The following is a 14,196-nucleotide window of genomic DNA, read 5'->3' on the forward strand; positions in this document are numbered from 1 at the left end:
GGCCTCTACACATTTCAGGATCGGAGAGAGAATTACTTGTGCCGAGGGGTTTTCCTTGAGATTGAACTCAGGCCTTTGTCTTGGGCCACTGCTTTATCTTCTCTCCCAATGATTAATCGAATTGTCTCAACAGTTACTACAGTAGCCGGATCTCTTCCCTCTGTATGACTTTTTGCCTTCCTCTAAATTATTTTCCCCTCGCACCGTTACCTCTATAGGGGTTAGAGAGCTAGACAGGCTAATCCTGACTGAGCTGTAGTTTGATGCACCGGCTGAAGCATTCTAAACATACAGTACAATCTAAATGTCCTGCTCCTTTTCAGAAACGGCTCCTGAGTAACTAGTTGTCTTTAGGCAAAATGACTTCTGTTGGAGGGTCTTATTGCTAACAAAACATTTCTCTTAGGAGGTTGCATGGAGACCAAGACCCCTAAATGGCATTTGGTTTCAATCATTTGCAGAACTTGTTCTAATGAAAAGTAGCACGGATAAAATGTTGCATTTCGTATTTTGTGTATTTTGTTTTTGTACATTTATTTTTTGCAAATTAATAAAAATAAATGAACCAAAGCAATGAGACATGGAGCAATATACGTAGAATTTTCCTTCTTTAAATCCAAAAATTCAATACCTATTGTTTACAAACAGGCTAAAGAGGAGGATATTTTTATTTCCTTTTTACATGCAAATTTCTCAAAGAGCTTATGCTTAATTACAAGATCAAAGGACCTTTAAACAGTGAACTGAAACTGGTTGTTTGTTCATTCCCATTGTACTTGTCATCTTGTAGAGCAACCAGGTATTTAAAACAAATTACCAAACATTTGTATTCTACTCTATTTGTAGTATAAAAACTAATATTGAAAGATGTTTGACATTCAGCAAACCACGGAAAAGACAGGTATTAGAGTTTACTAGCACTACTTTTTCTTTGTTTGAAGCTAAACAAAAGGAATTTGTCATGATTGAAATAACCCAGGCAGCAAACCATTTTACATCTCTGAATTGGTAACAAGCACTTGATTTTTTTAAAACATTTTTGAACCAATGCCAGATTTATACAGTGTGTTTTATTCAATAGATATTTGATCTATCCACCGTTTTTACTGTATTTAAAAAAAAACAACTGTTGAGCATATACAGTATAAGAGAATTAGTAGCTCCTATCTGATTTTGTTCCTTTAAAAACTCACCAATGTTGCAACATCATAAAATATGTCTCTGGCATTCAAGGAGAAACAAAGTCCTTAAATACAAGGTTTATCCAACCTTGCGCTCTCTGGAGTACATACAGTATGGTTATCATCCACAGAGTGCCCCTGGGTTCACTTAATTCATTTCGATGCAGCAGCTATCAAAATAACTTTTTACCACAAATAGAACAATTCCAGTCTTTTTAATTGTCTTTATAAGACGCATTGGACAGGAGGCAATAAGCCAAGATACAGACAATATTTTGCTTCTGAACCTTAACATGTTGCAGTGGGGCTGGGGATTTCTGATGCAGCCTGACAGCTCTTGAGTCCCGGGTTTGATTCCAGCCCAAGAGGATTCTTCTCAACTCCCAAAGACAAGCAGGTTGGGTTAACTGGCATCTCTAAATTTTGTTGTGCAAAACTAGCATCGCATTCAGGGTGTAGCGTTGATTTGAGCCCTGTGCTTCCTGTGTAGACCTCACATTACCACAACCCTCATCTAGAAGGAGTGGCTTTTTGATAGTTAACGGATTAAAACGCATATGAATGATAATCATTTTTTAGCCGTTGTCTGTGTGTGTGTGTGGGGGGGGGGGGGTTCTACATCTTAATCAAAATTCTGCTGTATTAATCTCAAATGCCCTTTAAACATTTTGTTTCTTCTACTGTGCGTTTATCGCAGTAAACAGCTCAAAAGATTGTATCCATTGAAACAAACTGTTTCATAGAACGAAATCTCGCCTTAGAGCAAAATCACAGAGATAAAACGGAATAGAATTACCTAATCAAATAAAATATACCATGCATAATCTAAAGTAAATTAATTCACCACACATTAATGAGCAACAAGCTAGATAGGTCGAATGACCTACTAGTTTATAACCTTCTGTTCTTACGAACACACGCAGAAATACTACAAAGCGTTTAATTTATATATGACTTGAGTTTATCAATATGTAACTTGTATATTTCAGCTGCCTAATAACATTCTTATCCACTTTAAAAAATGACCCGAAAAATATTCCCGCATTTGCTCTCCACCAGCAAAAAGCACTTTCTTCAAGATAAACTGAATTTAATCGCTCAGTGTGGCTATAGCGCCATCTGGGGGTTTCTTGTGACAAAATATACCGCGTTCTAAACACGAAGTAAAACTAAAGATTAAGGGGGTAAACATTCACACCCTGCCTTTCGTAAAGACATTTTAGAATGACTCGGATACACAATGAACAACTAGTAATAAAACGCCTTATTCCCAATGCTAATGTATGAATCGATTTACCAACTAGTGAATGATTTTTTACGCGTTGCAAATAGGCGACTGGTTTCACCTAAAGTTTTAAACCCTTTTTAACTGTGGTCATATTGCGTCTAAATAACCTATGCTGACATTTTTCTGGCTTCTCAAAAACTAAAAAAAAAAGAAGAGTCATTATTACTACCTTCGATCTTTCTGTTTGATAAAACTTTAGAAGAAATAGGGTTAATGGTGAAATCCATTCAGACTCACACCTCCTCTCCGTTTCATATCTGAACACTACACAAATCTTTTTTCCTTTTCGTTTAATTAGCTTTATTCAACTTTTTCCAAGATCAGATGACAGGTTTTTCTTTCCCTTATCATGGCGCCCTTCCATAGTTTTACAGCTATAAATACTTTATAACTATTGCTAGCAACCTTTATCATGTAAAATTTTGCCTAAACCTGCTAAAACCAATTCCGGGCAAGCCAGTTACGGCAATGAAAATGTTCGAACGACATTTAGCGCTTTGTTTCCTGCAGGAGGTTATATTACCCTTTTCCCTATGAATCTGAAGAAGTACTCACAGCGGCTCACAAGTCGTGCGGTCGATGCCCCTTTTATCTGGTTGTGGTCTGGCGCTCTGCTTTCTTTCTCTGCCCGTGGCACAGGTGGGTTTATAGACTGACAGTATTTCAAGCCCCCAATCACGACCTCACACAGTGCCATGATGTATTAAGCTCACGTGTTTTTCATTGCGTGAAGGGACATTTAAACAGCAGGCGTGAAACGAAGAGTTGGAACACATAGAGTAGGTGATGAAAGACCATCCAAAAAAGTGAACTTGGCTCAATGCATAAGAAATATTCTGTGAATTTTCAGTGAAAATGTAATGTACAAATGAGGAAAAACAGGAGGAAAATAAATAATTGCAGGTGAAACAAGAAGGGTTGTGTACCCCGGCTATTTTAATAATTTTCCCGCTTAACGTTTAGAACAAAAGTACATAGCAAAACTTTATTTTTCATGCAACTTTGAAACAGCATAACGTCTTTATCAAAAACAAAATATAAAAACAAACCCGAGCCTACAAGAATAACTTATTAATCTTTAACTTGATTGAAACATTGACTGTAACACAAGATTGACATAATTGCTCTACGATGACAAATATTGTATCAGGCATACGAAAAGTACCAGCCCTATAAGCCTTGAGTCAGAGCCCCTGTGACTCAACAGTATTGCAGACAATTGTTCCAGTTATCACATTTCACTACCCAATTACAATTTACATGTCAGAAATAATTACAAACAACCAATATGTGAATAAAGGACCCTTTAAATTCATAGTTCTCTAAGATGAAGTCCATCATATTTTTATATTTTAGTCTTCGTACAACTGGATGGTGCTGGTCTTTCAAGACCTTCATATTTTATTCAATATATACCCATGTGAAGAGGAGCAATCCTCTGATTTCCCTGCTTAAAAAACATCAGAGGAGTTATTGTCGCAGATGGAGCTGAAATCACAGGTGGCACATTTTCACAGCACCAACGCCTAGGCTGAGAATGTCGCCATTACCTCCATTCCCCTTTAAACCTCAGTTGCCATATTCAGTCCTGAAGATGAATATTAATAATTGTACTTTCTTTAGACAAAGAGCTTTGCATTTTTATCCAAGGCAGATTAGTTGAATCCATCTGTTCAGTTTCTGTGCTGAGTTTAGAATTGTGTTTTCTTGGAAAAATTGCTCACACATACAGTACTGTATAATCCCTTTATCTTCCCCATAGCCTATTCAGATAGAGATCCTACAAGAAAACAGTGTCTCTCGGCTGGTTTGAGTTGGAAAAGGTGTTTAATACTTACAAAGTGTTACGTGTCACGTTAATTACAGTGCTAATAAAACGTTTTTTTTTATAATTATCTAGTGTCTCGAGTGAAAATCATCTCAGTGTCTTGTGCCTCTTCTATTGCTGGATCCTAAAAAAAACAAAATTTAAAATCAGACACTTCAAAGTAATTCCAACTAATTCGGGATGTCATGTGGAAAAATTCAGTTCCCATGGGAGGCATGATAACTGCAGCTTGACATCATTTCAATGACCAGTTTGGAGAGCAGACATTCATAACAGCTTGATGTAATGGAGGTCATCGTGATGTCTTATATCTAGAAAATGGGAGAGCATTACACATATTTCTATCAATGTGTGTGGCATAAGAATGAATGCATTAGAGAGAAAAACTAAGGGCCAGCCCAATGATGAAAGTGTGTCATTTCTTTAACCTATTAATAAGTTAAATTTATTAATTTAGATTTAATTTTTTAAAATTTAGAACAGCAGCCCCAGCTCACGATTTATATCCTAATACAGTTCTCAGAATGCCAAGGAACATCAAAGGAGATTCCACCCATCCTCTCCTTTCCCGGTTCATTGTGCTCCCATCAGGAAGACAGTATAGGGTACCAATTCAAATTAAAATGTCTATAAGAAGTCCTTTGTCCCCTCTACAATAAAACTGCTCAATGCATATATGTAAATGGAACCCCCTCCGCTACCTATTAATTTATCCTTTTATTTGTAAACATCAGTATTGTGAACAGCGAAATTCTCCTTCGCTTCCTGGTCCTGCTCTGGTTTCAAGTCAATGTCAAAAGCTGATCTCCGAGTATGGAAAAGGCATTCTGAAACCATTACATTTGCCATTTGACAAGACCTCGTTTAAGGTCAAAGAATACTGTACATTGCCAGTTAAGATGTAAAAAGGTTAGGCATTTTTGTTTCAGAATCACACAGGGGTGTTTTGGGTCAAAACTGAGCCATTTGTAAATCAGGTGTCTCAAAACCAATTCCTGAAGATCACAGATTCTTCTAGTTTTTGTTCCATATAATTGACTACTCCGGTTTGAACAAAAGTCATAAGAGACTAGACCCTACAGGAACACAGTCTTAGACCTCTGCTGTAAACCTTTGATGTTCTTCTAATAGGAGAGAAACGAGTTAGTTCTTTGCCAGTGAAGTAAAGATTTTTCCTTGACTTCTAGTGATCCTAGCAGCGCCATGGCTGAAGAAGAATAAAACATCACTGACCTCTTGTTCTGTTCGGTCTTGGCTGGTCTCTTTCAAGAGTTTCACTGTGCGCATTTTTCCTGTGTCTCTGTGCAAGTGGCATGTATGACACATTTTTCTCTAGAGGTGATAGAAAAAATATTTGAAATCACCTGTGTGTTGTTGCATTAGGACTATTACTCCTCGAGGCATTCTAAAATAAGAGGTACTGTATGTGGAACAGACTTCATTATCACCAAAGAGCAGAAAATTGCACTACATACACACAAGAGCCTTTGGAGTCAACGCGACACCTCCTTAGAGTAAACTATTTTACTTCAGCTGTGGTGAAAAATAATGCCTACCTTGTGACTGGGGAAGTGTTTTCCTTTCTTTATTCGCGTTTCTTGGTCTGGCTCCATAATTTTCCCAATCCTCCTTGTCAGGTGTCGATACACTTTCTCTCCATGCCTTTTCTAGACAAACAAAAAACAAACAGTGGAGACCGGGTTCACTCAACATCTTTGCTAGGGAAATAACTATTAATAAAATATATTCCAGGAACTTTCAGAGTTAAAGGAACGTATCGCTTCTAATTTCCATGAATCCACTGTATAAAATCCATTGTATTCCTGGTGTGAGTTGTGGCAACCTGGAGCCTATTCAGGAAGCAGACAGGACACAATGGTCTGGAATGGATGCCAGTTTATCGCAGGGCACGTGCACAATTTAAAGACGTTTTAAGTGAATGAAATAGCTTGTTTTTCGAAGCTAGGAGCAAACCAGAGTATCAGGAAAAACAAAATGCACAAACTGAGGGTGACCATGCAAACAGAAGGCATCTCAGACCAGATTGTAACTAAGGTCCAGGAACTATGAGGCAGTGGCACCAACCATTACTCTATTTCTAACATTAACAGCAAGAAAACTCAATTATGTTGCACACCAGAATTATGCTGCATTTCTATTTATACAGTTTCATAAAATATTTTATACATCACAGCTATACTCAATTTCTTTAAAGGACCTGGTACATTACATCTATAATGCCAGACTTCCCTCAACCCTGTCCCTCTAAGTTCCCTAGCATTATGCAATATCTCCAGAAATGTAAATTGCAAATAAATGCTTTTTGGGGAATGATAATAGCTCTAAATACCTAGAATGTTAAAACAATACTTTAATTGCAATGAAGAACAGACTATGAAATTGTCTTACATCTGCGAACCTCATGTGCAGTATATGATGATAAAATCATTAACAAGAAGCGAGTAGCCAACCATGTATATAGAGTATTATATATAGCTTGGAAAATAAAGACTTATTTGACTGTTACCTGCAGTTGTGATTGAGAATATTAAAAATACTTTGAGTAAACTACATTCAGTTTTCTGTTGTATTTATTTTTCACAGCAACCAATTGCTTATCATGACTCTTTCTTCCTTATCATTATTTCATTGACAATGTACAGATGTCTTCTGCAAATACACACATTCACTTTTCCTTTGCTGTTTATGATATTTAAGCAATTTGTAAAGTAGCATTGGTTAAAACATAGGTTTCTTACAAAACACACATCTAAGTTTGAATTCTTCTCCACTCCCATTCACAAATGACCCCATATCACAGCCCTACCAACTGCTCAAACTGGCCTGTTCAAATTCCACAATCTTCAAAACACTGAGGAAGATCTTGAACAGGTGGGCTTGAGTGAGCTGATCAGATATTATACCCAACACTGAGAAACAGGGGTAAATACAATACATTAACTACTTGAATTGGTGGCATTAGTATCATTGGTGTGTACTGTACCTTTTCTCCTCCTGGCAAAACATTCTGAACCAGTCCCTTTTGCCGTTTGCATGTTCCCGAAATAAGATGTTACTGCTCCACACAGCCAAGATTTCTTGGTACAACATTATTAGATTCCTATACTATACAATGTTTTTCATATTTTTGAGAAGGAATGATCCCCTATTGTAAAATTAAGCTGACGGCTGTTGAAAGAAATCTCAACTTGACTGCAACAAGGAACAAAAAGTTGTGGCATTTTTTCATGCATGCACCCTAACATTTACGGACATCAGAAAGCTCCTATGAAGTACACTAAAGATCTCTTACAAATGCTTATTTTAACAGTTTAGCAGAAAAACGCCTTTGTTCCTGACCTTTACATTTGCCTGGAGTAGACGTCACCATAACTTCAGCATTACACTCCTTCATGGCGTCTGGATGGCTATATTCATAATCTTCGTAACAGAAGGCAAGCTTCGCCTCTTTTCCAGAACTCCTCTTTTCTTGGACTTTTGGACTCTGAAAAACTGAATTGTTTTCTGACACTCTTTTAGAAAGAATCCTCTTCCTTGCCACCACTGACGTCCTAGGCTCCTGATTTTGTTTGAGGGGTTCTGATGGGCCTTTGACCTCCAGTGTTTCATGGTCCAAGTCCTCGTTGGCAAAGTGGCCCACAGCTTCAGGCCCTCTCACTTTCATAACCTGCGTTGAGCTGTATCTACAGGCTGCACAGGTTTGTTTAAGGTCAACAGTTTGTTGGGTTAATTTGTGCCTTTTGTGTCCACATAGAGCTTTTGAATCAGAACTACCATGTGCGTTCTGTTTTGACAAACAGTGGGTGCACCTTTTTGCTCCCTCATCATTTGGATTAAGAGCATTCCTGTTAATAAGGTGATTACAAAACCCTTCATTTTCAGGGGTTCCCTTCACCTCCAACAATCGACTGTGCCTTTTTTTCACTCTCTTTTGCATAGAGGTATCCATGGGGTCACAGGGGCCTTCACATGTTAACTTTGCCTTTTTTCCCATCCTTATTGCATCTTTGGAGGTACTGAAAATGCTCAGGTGGTCCTGAACACTCTGGGGTAATTTGCTGAAATAATACACATTGCCAAAGTCTGCTAACCAGCTTGCAGAAGGAACGTATGGAGGCAGAGTCTCCACAGGCCACCCCGCCTCATTTTCATTTTTATCCTTTCCTGTGGTGTGATCCTGGCTGTTTGCCACAGAACCCGTCTCCATTTGCTCGACGTGACTATCTGGGGCTTGCTCATTGAAGGGCTCCTCAGTTGCCTTTTCAGGGTGCGTCTTACCCTGCTTAGCCAGCCACTCTTCAGGTGAGACATGAGGGTCCAGCTTTGTGACTGACTTTCCTGACAACTCAGCTTTCTTCAAATCTTCTACACGCAGGACTTCACACTGTTGCTTGGGGTTATCTGTGTGAACATGCTCAACAGGTTTTGCACCACCATCTTCCTCATGTGGATGTCTTGGTGCACCTTTATGATCCTGGACCACTCTTGGGTCCTGCTCAGTAACTGGTGCTGACCCTGTCTTGTTTGGTCTTGTTCTGTGTTCCTTGTGAACAGCAGGTTTCTTCTCATCTCTGACAGATGCGACAGCATTGGACGGAGAAGCTCCCAGGAGTAGTATGTCTGGGAAGGCAGGCACACATTGCTCCTGGAGCTCCTCTGGGCGCACTGCATTCTGTAAGACATTAGTCTCATTAATGGTGGAGCTGTAAAGTGGCATTACACCTTCTGTGGAGCTTACAGACCACACATCACACTGAACCAGATTCCCTGAAGTGCTTGGGGAGGATTCAGCTGTTGTCTCCCGTGACCTGAAAATTTTAAGAGTGGACGGCATGTCTCTGCATTCTATCCTGACCTCCTCTTTCTGGAAAACAAAGCTCTTGGGACTGGTAACCCTTGATGTCAGAGAGCCTGCTTCCTCCCCTGGGACGTCCTGTTTCTCAGAACGCGAGCAGACAATGGAGTTTGAGAAGGAACCAACATGTCTTGCTTCCCTTACAGAGTCTGATCTCCCAGCTTGGGCACCTCCCACACAAGTACCAATAACTCCTGAATGCTGCGAGTCATTCATCAGCACAGCTGGATCGGTCTGCACCTCCGAGTTGGTGGTCTCCTTTGAAGTGGTGTTCTGCTGATACCGAAATCTCCTGGCATGATAGGCCATGGTGGGTGGGAAGTGGGGATTTAAGAGTCTTCTGTAATCCGCAGGATGCAGCTGAGCCTGAGGGACAATATAGCCAGGAATTTCCATGTAGGGGTTTGGAGGTAAAGGTGGGAAACCCAAGCCATAACCTTTAAAACAGATCAGAAAAAAGTATCAATCCTGCACACATCCAGCACATATCGAAACTTTACTTTCTTCTAATTACACTCTGTGCCACTCCAGACGTAAGTATTGGAGCCCAGTAATACACCAGTACCTTCTGAGATGGATGAGTGATTGTATCAGTTAAAGGCATTGAGAAGTCGTACAATGAAAGGTGCTACATAAATACAAAGATTTGAAATGTGGTTGTAGCTTCAGAAGCATCAATTCCATTATTTTACCGTATTTAAAATACCAAAAACAAATGATTCATTTTATGATTACCCTCCACATTACAAAAAGCTCTACTGCAAGCGAGCTCTGATTTACAATGGCAATCACCCGGCCTACCCATTTACACAGCTTGGCTATTTAGTGGAGCAAGGTACTTAATTCGGATCACTTTACCATCTGTCCCCCAGCTGCGACTTGAATGCATAAGCTTCCAGATGTTGCTACTCCTACTCCACATGGCTACCCATGAACATTCAATCACCCATATGTTTCCGTGTATGAAAACGCCCTGTAATCACCTACCTAGACCAGGGAACCCACCGTAGGGGCCGTATGGCATAGGCATGTGCCAATGGTATGGAAAATAAGGTGGGGATGGCTGCACATAGAAAAAGGGTCTGGTCTGTTCTTCTGGGTGCTGCCCATTCCCCACAGGATGTGGTGCTGCAGCCATGTCTAAAACCAAAACATGTGACAGTCGCGTTACGGTACAAGACACCATCCATTTCTCTGTCCTGATCCCTTTTACCAACTTGCCAAATTTGTTTCCTTTACAAATAAGATTCTGACAGGGCAGGACAGTTACAGCAGGACAGGCCTGAATACCTCACGTACGTAGCTGTGCTCATGATGTCACTGTGAAAGAATGTGCTCACCTTTAATGTACTTATCTGTGATTCAGGTGTGTAAACCTGCATATCTTGGCCAGGGCACAAATACAATGTTTGGGACAGGCTATCTGGCTGAAAAAGCTTTGTGCTGTTATGGATGGGACTACTACATAAAATGTTTTTAAAAGAAATCATGATCCCCAAATTATTCAAAGATCCAGGGTTGGAAAGCATTACACCTCTGTTAGTAATATGTAAGTTTGAATTATTTTTAACTGCTTTATAAGAATCACCTTAACATGTTATGCTGTTAATGTGCGTTTTAAAAATGATCCATTTACTTCTAAAACAGCCACTTTGACTTCTGCCATTTTACTCTTTGTGAAATCCTTAACTTGTTAATTAGGAAGCATAAAACTGTAACTGACTGTAAGGACCTGGATTAAGACACATCTACACCTTTTTAAGAATATAAGACAAAGGCTTGTCTACTAAACAACTACTTTATTATAAAATGTGTATTTTCCTCAAAAAAGTAGTATAAAAATGGCAAATGCTATATCTAATAGCTTAGCTTTATATAATCAAGCAATCGGACAGGGTCTCATGTTGAATAAATATACAAGCACATATATACTTTGTGTGCTGATACAAACTACTGTGATGGGTAATACACTCAACTATGCTAAAGCAAAATAATTTACCCTTTTCTTGGACTTGCACTTTAAAATCACATTCCCTTTGTACAACAAACTAATTATTTGAATGACACAGTAAATTGTATACATTTTTAAACAGAAAAATAAAAAAACAAAGGCTAAGAAAAACAGAATTGCATGATAGCAGATGTGTAGAAAAGGGGATTGCAAACTCTGTACTGGTTGTATAAATATATTCAACAACAAATGATCACACATTGGACAGAAAATGGTACAATGCAACTTAAAGACCAAAAAAATGAACAAATAATCATACATACTTGCAGGAAGAAATTCTGGCAAAATGCTTGCACAAACTTACAGCTGACCTTATGTAGACAATTATGGAAGGTGGGCTAAAATTAGCATTGACAAGTGAGAAAAGAATGTGATTGGTTGATTCTGATTGGACTAACCTGGTTGCTTACCTTTCACAATGGCAAGAGAGAAACTGACCACTTGCAATCACCCTAGTGCTTGGATCTGAGTTTGATATTTGTGTACTTTTATCAGATTTATTTTAAGCTCTACCTGTAAGTGTTAAAACCACTTTTTTTCTTTTGATATAAATTAAACAAACTCTAAAATATGTAAACCAGAGTGAAGTTAATTAAATCCTCATTGAATAAGATACTAAACGAGCTCCTTCCACTGCCTGGTGAAAATAAACTGGATTTCTTTGTAGTCTGTTAAACATTATTTAACGTTTAGGCTGGATTTAAAATAGAAGGACATATATTTTGGGTTTCGAAAAACTTGTTCTTTTTGCTTTCCTTAGTAAATACGGAGATTAAATGAACTGAAAGCTAATTAATTTTAAATGCAAAGCAGAAGTTGTTGCATACAATGAGGAGTAACTTTTCTGGTGCTCCTCTTCTCACCAAGAATTTTCATTATCATTTTCAAAATTAATCTGTGCCATTTCATTTAGCATATTTAAACTTTTTTAGTTCATAAAACGGAATATGTTTAGGATAGAAACAAATCTTATACAAAAGGTCAAAGAACACAAGAGTATGACTGGAATAACAACCAGGAGACTCAATGTCTCCAATGAGTGAGAGGATGAGCTGGGGAAATTGATTTTGATAAATTAGTTCTTTGATAAGATCAAGTCTTGTCCACAAATTTTGACAAATACACCCTTAATTTATTTTAGAACTGTTTAAAGACATCAAATACCAACCAATCAAGAAAATGACTTAAGAAAACAGTTTATGGTCAGAACAATGAACTTTGAAGTGTACAGTGCTATAAGCTAAAGAAACAGTTGAAAGATCAACATGAATGATTACAAATGAGTGGGGGTGATTTGGTTTACCTAGCTGGTTTATTAATAACTTTCTTGATCCAAGGACTTCACACAGCCATTTCCTGAATGCAACCAGGTGGTAGTCTTCAACCATAAGATTTGGTTACTTGCTCCATACTCCCACGACCCTTTGAGTAAAGATGTGTCTCCTGGACGTGGGTTTAAATGCACTTCGTTGTAGTTTCCAATAGTGTCCCCTGGTTTGTATTTCACCGTTTTGTTTTCTGAAGTCCACAAGAATGACTTTGTCAATGTCCTTGAGGTTGTTTAAATACTTTTAGCAGGTCCCCTTCTCTGTTCAAGACTAAAAACGTTCAGTTTCGGCTTGTCAGTACAGAACATTCCTTTAAGCTCCAGGATGCATTTGGTTGCTCTTCTTTCGACTTACTTTGCTGTAACATATAGATCCCATTTTAAAGTCAACACTTATCTAACTTATTTGACTGACATATCCTAACATGTTTTTGCATTGTTCATTGCTTCCACACATTGTTTAAAAAGCCGAATTTGACCTAAATCATTTGAATTTCATGTTTGCTAATCCTTGTTTTGGTATGATCAGCAAATGTGACAAGTTTACATACAGGAATCTAGATTACTCATATGTGTTTCAGACCCCTGTGGTACTCCAATAATTAGACCACCATAGTTTGAGCCTTTATTCTTTACCTGTACTCTCCATGTCCTATTCAACAACCAATTCTCAATCCAAACACACATTTCCCAGAAGAGGAGGGAACAAGTAAAGATTTATTCCATGCTGAAAGGAAAAAAAAAAAGAGATGTAACATTTTGGCTGTGGAGCCTTCTTCAGCTGTGGCTCCTACACATACTGATGCAGCTTCCTACTAGGACTTCATTGCCCAGAATGCCTGCTACCTAAACTACCTCCTGGATAACACAATAACTTAACACTATTATCCATCTTCAATACATCGTCTTAGTCCATAAAGGGTCACAGTGGTCTGTAGCCTTATCCAGCAGATAAGACACAAGGCAGGATTCACCTGGGATTTCATATCTGTCCATAACAGGGCACCCAGCAAGGGGGCTCTGTGAAACCAATTAACCTATACAACACATCTAACCAGAGAACTCAGTGAAAGCCAACTTAGAGACTACGCACCAACACCCTTCAATAGGCATCCCTTAAAATCCTGTACCCAAGAACTGTGGTACAGTTGTGCAAGCCATCATGATAGCTGCTACACATAAAATTATAGTTTTCTACACAATCAATTGCTTTCTATACAACTTGTAGCTGGAAAGGTAAGGAAAGATACAACACAAGCTTGTTCAATTATTTTGACCTCTACATATATTATAGTATGGCAACTTTCTAACTGATCTTGACATTTTTAGAACCGTAATAGTAAAGTATATGGATTTTGCATACTAATTAAATGCTTTGAATGTCGATTTAAAAATACTGGACTGACTTTGACTACTGAATAAGCATTTAATCTATTGGCAAGAGATTTGGTTGGGTTTCTATGAAGAGGCAATTAACTTATTGAATGTTACTCCTAATGAATATTAAGACCGCTAACACAAAGGAAACAATATGCCCTGTATAACATTTTCTTGATTTCGTACAACCTATATGTTGGACTCTGGATTAAGTCCTCTCAAGTGAACCCGACAGCAGTGGAGCCAAGTCCTCTTGAGTCAAGAGCCAAGTGTTTTTGAGAGGAATGAGGAAGACCTCTAATCTGGCA

At 38.5% G+C, this 14,196-nt stretch overlaps 1 protein-coding gene across 1 annotated transcript; it reads right to left on the reverse strand.

Moving 5' to 3' along the window:
* Positions 1 to 4,389: 4,389 nt before the first annotated feature.
* On the reverse strand, positions 4,390 to 10,311 carry LOC148833094 (uncharacterized). The gene is made up of 5 exons (XM_088919770.1): positions 10,161 to 10,311; positions 7,658 to 9,610; positions 5,854 to 5,964; positions 5,531 to 5,629; positions 4,390 to 4,421 (listed from the first exon to the last, which is right to left on the reverse strand). Exons 1-5 carry the CDS (start codon positions 10,309 to 10,311, stop codon positions 4,390 to 4,392), a joined length of 2,346 nt encoding a protein of 781 aa, XP_088775896.1.
* Between the last annotated feature and the right edge of the window lie 3,885 nt (positions 10,312 to 14,196).

Source organism: Atractosteus spatula, chromosome 6 (genome assembly GCF_055471065.1).
Source record: "Atractosteus spatula isolate fAtrSpa1 chromosome 6, fAtrSpa1.hap1, whole genome shotgun sequence".
In the NCBI taxonomy this organism is placed as follows: domain Eukaryota; kingdom Metazoa; phylum Chordata; class Actinopteri; order Semionotiformes; family Lepisosteidae; genus Atractosteus; species Atractosteus spatula.